This window comes from Arachis hypogaea, chromosome 13 (genome assembly GCF_003086295.3).
Source record: "Arachis hypogaea cultivar Tifrunner chromosome 13, arahy.Tifrunner.gnm2.J5K5, whole genome shotgun sequence".
NCBI classification, from domain to species: Eukaryota; Viridiplantae; Streptophyta; class Magnoliopsida; order Fabales; family Fabaceae; genus Arachis; species Arachis hypogaea.
Genome location: NC_092048.1, coordinates 56009168 through 56018931, shown reverse-complemented (window position 1 = coordinate 56018931; position 9764 = coordinate 56009168). Strand labels below are relative to the sequence as shown.

General features: G+C 30.4%; 1 protein-coding gene across 1 annotated transcript; it reads left to right on the top strand.

Moving 5' to 3' along the window:
* The first annotated feature begins 3695 nt into the window (after nt 1–3695).
* On the top strand, nt 3696–9459 carry LOC112738398 (probable pectinesterase/pectinesterase inhibitor 54). Its single transcript, XM_025788849.3, has 3 exons — nt 3696–4153; nt 5416–6003; nt 8213–9459. Exons 1-3 carry the CDS (start codon nt 3850–3852, stop codon nt 8902–8904), a joined length of 1584 nt encoding a protein of 527 aa, XP_025644634.1. The 5' UTR covers nt 3696–3849; the 3' UTR covers nt 8905–9459.
* Nucleotides 9460–9764: the final 305 nt, after the last annotated feature.

The following is a 9764-nucleotide window of genomic DNA, read 5'->3' as shown; positions in this document are numbered from 1 at the left end:
AGCCCTCCCGAAACAAACCCGGTCTTCCGGACCCGAGACAAGCAGTTCATACTTTGGCTCATCCTCATCAGAAGTACAGAGCCTATGATGAGTGCAAAGGTTGATGATAAAATCGGTATCAACAAAAAGTTCTTCCCCCAGAACCGTGACATCCACCCACTGAGCCATAATTTCTATGGAAGACATTTTTTCCTAAAAAGGATTAGTGAAACCTACAAAGGAAAAAAGGAAAAGAATAAAAAAACATGGTCTCTAAGGGGCCTGGAATCAAACAGAAACCTACAAACCAACCCTCCTCTCTAAAATAAAAGGCATGCAAATGAAAGCATTTCGTAAAAGGAGAGTAGAGGAAAACTAACCTTTACTTGAAGAAGGATAGGGGCAGAGAAAGGAGAATTCCTTCAAGTAAAAGCTTCTTCCGAACAGAGAAGAGGAAGTGTGAAAGTTTTCAGAAATGAAACAAGGAAAGAGAGGGAAAAGTATTTATAAGAACGTTGGGGGCATAATGGTAAAAACGGAAGCCGTCATTTAAAGATAGGCACCGTTTCCAATGTAACTGATCCCCGCGTATGAATACACAAATCCCTAACGGACGCGACGTTTGATTAGACGCGACTGTTGAGAATTTTTCGGTTCTGAAACATCACGTCGGTTCCTTATCAGGTCGGCTATGGCCCTGAGTTAAATACTCGACCCCAATTCCTAAAAGAAATTGGGCTCGAGTAGGGACACTGTTCATACCCTGACCCAACGCTAAGGCCCAAGTCCAAACGAAAGACCCAATCCAAGGGATTGGGCCTCACCCTACACCGACCTCTGACCTACGAAGTCGGTTCTTGCCACGACTTGCTCTAAAGAAGTCGGGAACGAAGATTAGCTGGCAGATAAGCACTCACTTAAATGAGTAACTGCCCCTAAAATCTCTCCACCCACTTCCAGGAGCTATATCCCAACTTCCCTAAGATAAAGGGACGGTTATTTCTCCTTAAATGGTGGAACTACTCCAACGGTGGTTATGGGTTCATCACTATAAATACACTGACACTTCTCAAGTATCACTAAGTCCCAATACTATCTAGACTTGCTTATTCCCTTGCTAATTTAGGCATCGGAGTGTCTTTGCAGGTACCACCCCCCGCTCATTCATACTCTCAAGTCGGACGGAGGCCCTGGAACGTGATTCCTTTCGAAGGCTTCCCTCTTTAGACGATTGGGCCAACCTAACGAGTCCAGCCCATTAATCTCCGGTTACCTATCGTAACAAATATATTTATATCTTTTCTATTAAGAAGAACATGAATAATAAAATACACTAATTCAATATCTAAAAAAATAATATTTTTTTATATTTTATCTATCAAACATATCATTTTATATTTTGTTCGTATTTCTATTTTAGTATCTTATATTTATAAACAAATACAGGTTTATTTGATTTTATCATGTTAAGAGGTTGGATGGATTTGTTTTCACAGCGAACGCAAGGATACTCGCTGGAACTTGGAAAATAAGAAAGCCTAAATAAAACTAAAAGTGCTAATCCCTCAATTTCTAATGTGTTTTTTTACTCCTTTTTTTATTTTTTTTGCGTTGAACTTCTCTAATATGGTTTTTTTTATTACAAGTATATTTTTCTTTTCTTTCCCCATCTTTCTTTTTTCTTTCTTTCTTTTTTCTTTCTCTTAATATGGGTTCATATATATATATATATATACTAAGTTAGATTATTTATCAGTTGAGACAATATACAAACACGGCATAATTAAAACAAAGAAATATGTTTAAAATTACAAACAAATCACACATTATTTTTTTGTTTCTGCAATTATATTTCATCCCGATCACTAAATACGAAAGATAGGTTTGAACTTTGAATACGGGTAATGACTCTATGGGCAAGTAGGTTACTTTAACCCAAGAAAATGTCTATTTTTTCATTGAGTAAGGCTAAGAAATTAATTTTTCATCCAACATAAGTCATTTTTTTAAATTACTTTATTCATCTTAAATTTAAAATTTTAAATAATAAATTTTTAATCTTGAATTCTAAATTATAACATTAAATTTTAAAATTCACTAATATTAACTAACTAAAAATTAATTCTCTACACTTTTTATTTATGTAAACGAAAAATATTTAAGGGTAACGTATTTAATTGATGTATACAATTTCTTATAAACTTTTTCATGCAAAACTCCACATTAGATTTATCCTAGTGATTTCACTAGTGTAATGATGTCACAATTCAAATCTGCCACGACTACATACATACATTTATTTCTTCTCTTAGCTTGTTGCAGTTTTTTCATCACATGTATTTAGCACTATCCTGTTTATAAGTGAATCTCCGGTAATCTTATGTCCTGGTCTCTATGTCCCTTATAGTACCGGTGATGAGTACTTCTGAGTGAACCGCACATCATATATACGATCGCTAGCAGCCAGCTGTATTATTTAAATATAAAGCATAATATTTAAGGTTTAATAGTCAAAGAATTAAGAGAATTATAGTGGCCACTGAAGAATTTGTAATGGCCAAGAGTAAAGTAATGAAATTGACAAGAGTCCTACCACTTTGTCCTGGACAAAAGAAAATAGACCCCCAAAACCAAAACGGCCACATAAAATAATTCTAATTTGCTACTAAACTAGCCATTCCCGTAATAATAAGAGAAGCTCTGTACAGCATAACAATTTAAAGGACATAGTAATAATGATGGAAAAGGTCATTCTAACGCTTTTATTTATTTAATGTGATGACGTGTTATGAGATTAGTCTAAAGTCTAAACAAAAAGTGAGTTCCCTCCACCAATAGATACTCGACCCCCTCACTTGGAGTGTAGCAGGTGTTACTTTCCCTAATCTTTTAATGTGGAATTCGAGTTTTAATTTATTATTCAAAAGTACATATTTTTTAATAAAATTTTCATGATATTCGAATTAATATAATTATCATTATCAAATAGATACGTACAGTTTCGACCATAAAAAAATATTTTTGCATAAAAATATTTGTTACTTATTTTTCTTATCTTTGTTAGTAATTTATCGCCTCATTATATATCACTATAAAATGTAGCATATTTAATATTTTTTAATAAAAATACTAAATATATACAAAAGTTAGCTAATAAAATTAACTATTATATATTTATGTATAAATATATATAATTTAATTTATTTTTAATATATATTTTATATTAATAACTAATTTTAATGTAAATATATCTAACATGGTTTTTTTTTAATACTCTCTTTATTATTGTGATAATAAAGTTGTTGGTGTTACTATAGAAACGATATATAGCTAAAATACTCAAGAGTTTAAGTGAGTTGGTAGATAGAGAAAAAGAGAAAAACTTTAATTAATTTCTTTCTTTTGCCTTTGTTTCTCACTTCCCCCCTATTTTATTGACTGTATAGATTTGACGGAGTATAAAATAGGCTTTGTATGTGCACACATAATTTTAATTTATGCGTGAGAAATTCTCCTGGTAACTCTTAATTATTAGGTGTTACTCACGTACACTTATTAGGAGTACCAATCACCTAACTCATTTAACATAATTCACTTTTATGTTTTTTAACTTTAAATCAATAACTTGTAACAACACATTTTACTCGTTAACAAAAGTAATGAGTCACCACTAAATAAATAAATAAATAATCATTATCATATCAATGCTTTTTCCACATATCATCAATCCATCCCCACACTATAAATAGGAAGCACCTTCCTCTAAAAAATTTCATCAACATAACATTATTCTTAGCTTTAAGAAAGTAAATAATAAAACTCCTGCTGGTTGTGTATCTCCTGGTGAAGTAATAGTAGCTAGTGAGAAGAATGACGAGAACACAAGAATTAGTGATGATGATAACCTTTTTAGTGTTGGGATGTGCACTAACCATGGCAGAAACAGCAGCTCTAGAGCATGCTCATCACTATGAATGCACTCATACCAGATACCCTAGTCTATGTGATGAAACCTTGAAGGAGTTGATGAGTTCAGGGAATGATAAAAATGTTGATATCATTCTGGCTCTTGTAAACAAAACCATATCTGAAACCAACTTGCCAAGATCATATTTTGCTTCATTTGAGACTCAGGATATTGCTCAACAAGACAAATCATCTTCATCAGTCGGAGGTATATAATGCATATTATGCATTTTTTCCCCCTTTTTTTTTCTTGGTAATTTGAAAATTATAAATTTAGTTGTTTATCTCATGCACGCTGTGATATGGTCTCATTCATGAAAAACAATACTAACCTTTTTCAACGAAGCAACAACATTCGTATATATTGTTTATAATAATTTTTTTCTCCATATAATGAAATATATAAATGTATATATTGTAGTAAACTTTATTTTCTGAAATAATAATTTAAAATTGCAGAAGTATTAAAAAAATACGGGTACACAGATTATTTTCTTTTCTTTGACACTAATGCTATGTTTGTTTGAGAAGAAAATGGAAGAAAAGAAAAGGGAGGAAAGAAAATGGAAAGAAAAATGATTATTTTTTATTGTTTTACTAATTTTTTTTCTCTCCAACATTGAAAAGAAAATGGAGAGAAAACTAATGTTTCTCTTTCTACTTCTAATACTACCCCTTCACTTTTTTAATATATTTTATAATATAGAGGTAAAATTATCTTTTTATAATATTTATTTTCTTCTTATTTTTCTTTCATCTAAACACATCTAAAGAAAATAAAAATCCACCTAATTTCTTTCATTTTCTTTCTTTTCTTTCTATTTCCTTCCTCTCTATTTCTTTCCTTCCAACCAAACATAGCATAAAGGTGTTTTAAAATTTAATAACTATCAATTATAAAAAAAAAAAAAAGTAATTTGGATGATTATCGAGCATATGAAAAAATAGATAAAATTATTTTTAAATATTTTTAGCCGTTAATATAAAGCCAGTTCTATTATATCTTTTATTATATTGCCTACTATATTAATGAAAGTAACCACATTTTTATTTTAAATAAGAAATAGACATGTCGCAAACTTTGCCTTTATATGTAAGTGTCAGTACTTAACTATATTGATAACTATCAAAAATTAAATATTAAATATTAATCATTTATTTTTATCAAAATATATAATATTTTTATTATTTAAATAGTGAATTATTATTAAAAGAAAAATTAAACACAGTAAATGGTTTATTTCTTGAGATGTTACCATAGATGCCAAAAGAAAGAAGATGGTCTTCAAGGTTAGTTAGGCATGATAACGATAACTATTATAAACGTTCTCCTAATCTCCTAATATAATTATTAAAAATACCGTATTAAAATTTTTTTGTTAGTAATTCCCTACTTTTTTTTTTTTCTTGTAAGCGAGCTTAGCCCCAGTGATTTCTGTGCTCATCTTAATTGAAAGTTAAAACATGCAGGTTATTGTCAAGAGCTAATGGACATGTCAATGAAGAGGTTGGACCAATCCATGAAAGCACTGAGCAAGCCAACAAGAAACAAGGAGGACATCCAAACGTGGCTAAGCGCTTCCCTAACTTTCCAACAAACTTGCAACGACTTCGTACGATCACAAACCTCCAGCGGCGCCGCCACTGCCGTGGTAGACACCATTTCCAAGAAGATGGACTATCTTTCCGCATTAGCCAGTAACTCACTTGCCCTGGTTAACCAAATCACCACGAAGCGAAAAGAAAAGGAAAGCAAAGAGGAATTTCCCGAATGGATTTCTTCGAAAGCAAGAAAACTCCTTCAGGGAGCAGCACCCATAGAAGCGAACGCGGTGGTTGCGCAAGACGGTTCAGGGAACTACAAGACGATTTCTGAGGCCATTGCAGCTGCCACAGGTGGAAGATTTGTGATTTACGTGAAAGCAGGGACTTACAAGGAGAAGATTCGGACAAGTAAGAATGGCATAACGTTGATTGGAGCGGGTAAATATTCGACCGTTATTGTTGGAAGTGAGAGCGTTAAGGGTGGAGCTTCCTTGCCTGACACCGCCACATTCAGTTAGTTATTTTCCTTCATTTTTCTTTTATTTTTACGTCAATCCCACCTCTAATTATTTAATTTTCGTTTTTTATTTTTTTATTAACATTAGCTAATAAAAATAATTTTTATGTTAAATTTATAAATTTTAAATTATAATAATATAAAAATAAAATATAAAAAATTTTTGAAAATCAATAATTTTTAATAATTTTGACTAGTATGTAATTCGTACAAATATTAAATTAGCTGAAATAAATCAATTTTATTAATTTATATATATAAATTCTAATACATATGAGTATAGATTATATTAATTGATATGTATAAATTTTGATAAATATAAATATAAATTATATATTTTTGTGTGTATATATTTATAAATATAAGTATAAATTATTGTTAATTAAATATTAATTTAAAATAATAATATTTATTGAGTATATAGTAGTATTTTTGTTGATAAAGTGTTACTTTAAAATGTTGATTCCTTAACATTTTTCGATAACTAACGAAGAAGTTACAGACACTAAGTAGTTTGATCCAATAATTTTACTCTCAGTGACTTAGTAAACAACCGTAGAGAAACATAATATGTATATAGGTAGGTAGTGAATGTATAAGGTTAACAACAATAATAATTTATGTTTTGATGTAATGTTAACATACACATTTTATTTTCTTTTTGAATTTAACGTTTCTTTTATAGAAAAACTTGTTTTTAGATAATGAAAATTATAACTTTTAAAAGAAATAATTGTTTTTAGCGATTATATATTTAATAATTTTTCTAAACATATTTACAAAATTTAAAAATACTTTTTAAACCCAAACAAGCTCTTTATTCTTTGGGAGACATGAATGTGACTAATTACTACACATTTTCATTATACTATAAGGGGTTTAAGTCTTCTATGTCGGTGCTGATGCATTTCATTATTCTTAAGTCGTTTTCTATGAAATAAAATTCTTTACAGAAACGCACATGGATGGGCTTACACAATTAGCTCTCTAATTAATTGGTTCATAAATAAAAAAGAGTATAAGACGAGCAAGTGGACAAACGAAGTTTTCATGCAAGTACTCTATCTCATAAGTCATACCCTTTTCGTGTACTTGACTCTCAACTTCCTTCCTTTACAACTTTTGATTACAAAATAAAAAATAAAAATAAAATAATGAATTTTGTAATTAAAAATTAAAAACAAGTTTAACAATCTTTCTTCACTTTCTTTTCCTTGAAAAATAATAATTCTTCTAAATTATCCTTCTAGAAATCTTCATAATTTCTAAAGAAAAAATATTTGAACATCTTTTATATTTTTAAGATATTAAATATATTTAAATTTTTACTTTATTTAAGAGGTTCTATTACCACTTTTTAAAGTCGTTTTCTAAATGTAATTATTGCTAACCTCCATTTCATTTATTACGAGCAGTCAGGGGAGGAAACTTAGCTCCAGTAAATTAGTTGATTTAATTCGCTTAATAATTTTGTGCAACATTATCTTCTTATTCAGCTAACATATCTCCCATGAAAAAGACAATATAGAAGAGCAAAAGATTTTCATTTATTTGCAAAGGACTCTCTGCCTCAATTTTACGCACATTCTTCTAGCCTTTCACTATTCTCTTCCCTTTTTCAAATAATTTTTCATTTAAAAAAATCCATAATTTTATATACTAAAAATTAATTATCAAATCACATACACAAAATATAAATTAAAATATAAAATATATATTAAATATAAATTAAATAATATAAATATTTATATATAAATATCTAATAATTAATTTAATAATTTATTTTTATGTATATATAATATTTTTATTAAAAAACAATCATATTACATGTATTTATATAATATTAACTTATTTTATTATAATGTTTGATAGAAAAAAAATCAATTAAAACAGTTCAAATTTATTTAATAAATATTAAATAAAATAAATCTGAGCTTATTTTTTTGTCACCTAAATATTATCAACTTGTTTAATATATCCACACACGCAAAACATTGAAAAGGAGATAATAAGAAAAAACCTAATTAGTTATTTTTTGACTTACATATACATTTAAATGCAGATAATTATTTAAGAATAAAAATATTAAATAACAAAATTATTAGAGTTGTCATTTTTTTTTTTCATTTAAACTTTGAAAATTGTAAAAAATGAATAAATAAATAAATAAAAAGATTTCTAAAGTAAGAAACGATGATGATGCAGCAATGATGGGGGATGGATTCATTGCAAAAGACATAGGTTTCCACAACAACGCAGGCCCACAAGGCGAACAAGCCGTGGCTCTCTACATAGCTTCAGATCGCTCTGTCCTCTTCCGATGCAGCATTGCAGGCTACCAAGACACCATCTACGCCCACTCCCTCCGCCAATTCTACAGAGAATGCGACATCTACGGCACCATCGACTTCATCTTCGGAAACGCCGCCGCCGTCTTCCAAACCTGCAACATCATGCTCCGCCGCCCTCTCCACGGTGGCTCCAACGCCGTTCTCGCCAACGGAAGAACCGATCCTGGACAGAACACAGGTTTCTCGCTTCACAAGTGTGCCATAACACCAAGCTCCGATTTGTCTCCTGTGAAGCACTCTGTTAATTCTTATCTTGGGAGGCCCTGGAAGGAGTATTCTAGGGCCGTCGTGATAGGGTGTACCATAGACGACGCCATTGCGCAGCAGGGTTGGGTTCAGTGGCCTGGTTATGGAAGCTCGGTCTTGAGGACACTCTATTTTGGTGAGTATGGTAATTCAGGACCTGGTGCTGGAACTGCAAGAAGGGTTCAGTGGCCTGGTTTTCATGTCATGGGTAATGTTGAGGCTTCTAAGTTCACTGTTGGTAACTTTATTGCTGGAAGTTCATGGATTCCTTCCTCCGTCGGTTTCATCTCGGGTCTCTAAGGATCCATCAATTCTTCTTTCCATTAATATTATTAAATGTGATTTTTTATCATAAAATATATATTTTTATATTTTTTTATTTAATAAAAAATCACACTTTATTGTATATCAATAGAAAGAAAAACATAAAAAGAATTTAATTTTTTATTTGTGATTTAAAATCTTAAAAGTAAAACAAAAAGAGAGAATGACTCAATTTTAAGTCTTCACTCTTTTCTATTTTTCACTTTTAAAATCTTAACTCACATAAACCCTGTCGCTACTGATTGTGTTGCAATTAAAATGGATGCAATAATCAGAAAAAGGATTAGTAGTTGTATTAGTAACAGTTGCCATATAGTTTGATATACTTGAAGGTCTGTGTATATGTTTTCTCTTTTGATAAGATTATTGTATACGCATGTGTCTGAGTGTCGGTTATATACATAGAGTCACGTAATTAATTTGTAAGGTTAAGATTGGAACTTCCAAACAATCCAAGGGAGTGATAACTTCGCTCATGAGTTGATACACGAGTAACATTTATACATTAATGAAAAATTATTTCTTCTATAATTAAGTGGAAGAATTTTCTTCCACCGTCATGATTATTATCTCAAGTTTGTTTATTTATTTCCCTTTTTTTATGCCATGGGTCGTCAAGCTAATTATCAACGAGGAAAGAAAAGTAAACTCGTACGGTCGTACCAGGCTAGTTAAACTAACATTAATGGGACCGTAGAAGGGAACTACAGTAATAATCTTATACGGAAGATGGAAATTTCACGACGAAGAAAAATAATAAAGATTTGAATGTCATAGTGTGTATTTCATTTACGTTTCTATTTTTTGATTTTGTGAAAGGAAATAAAAAACAATAA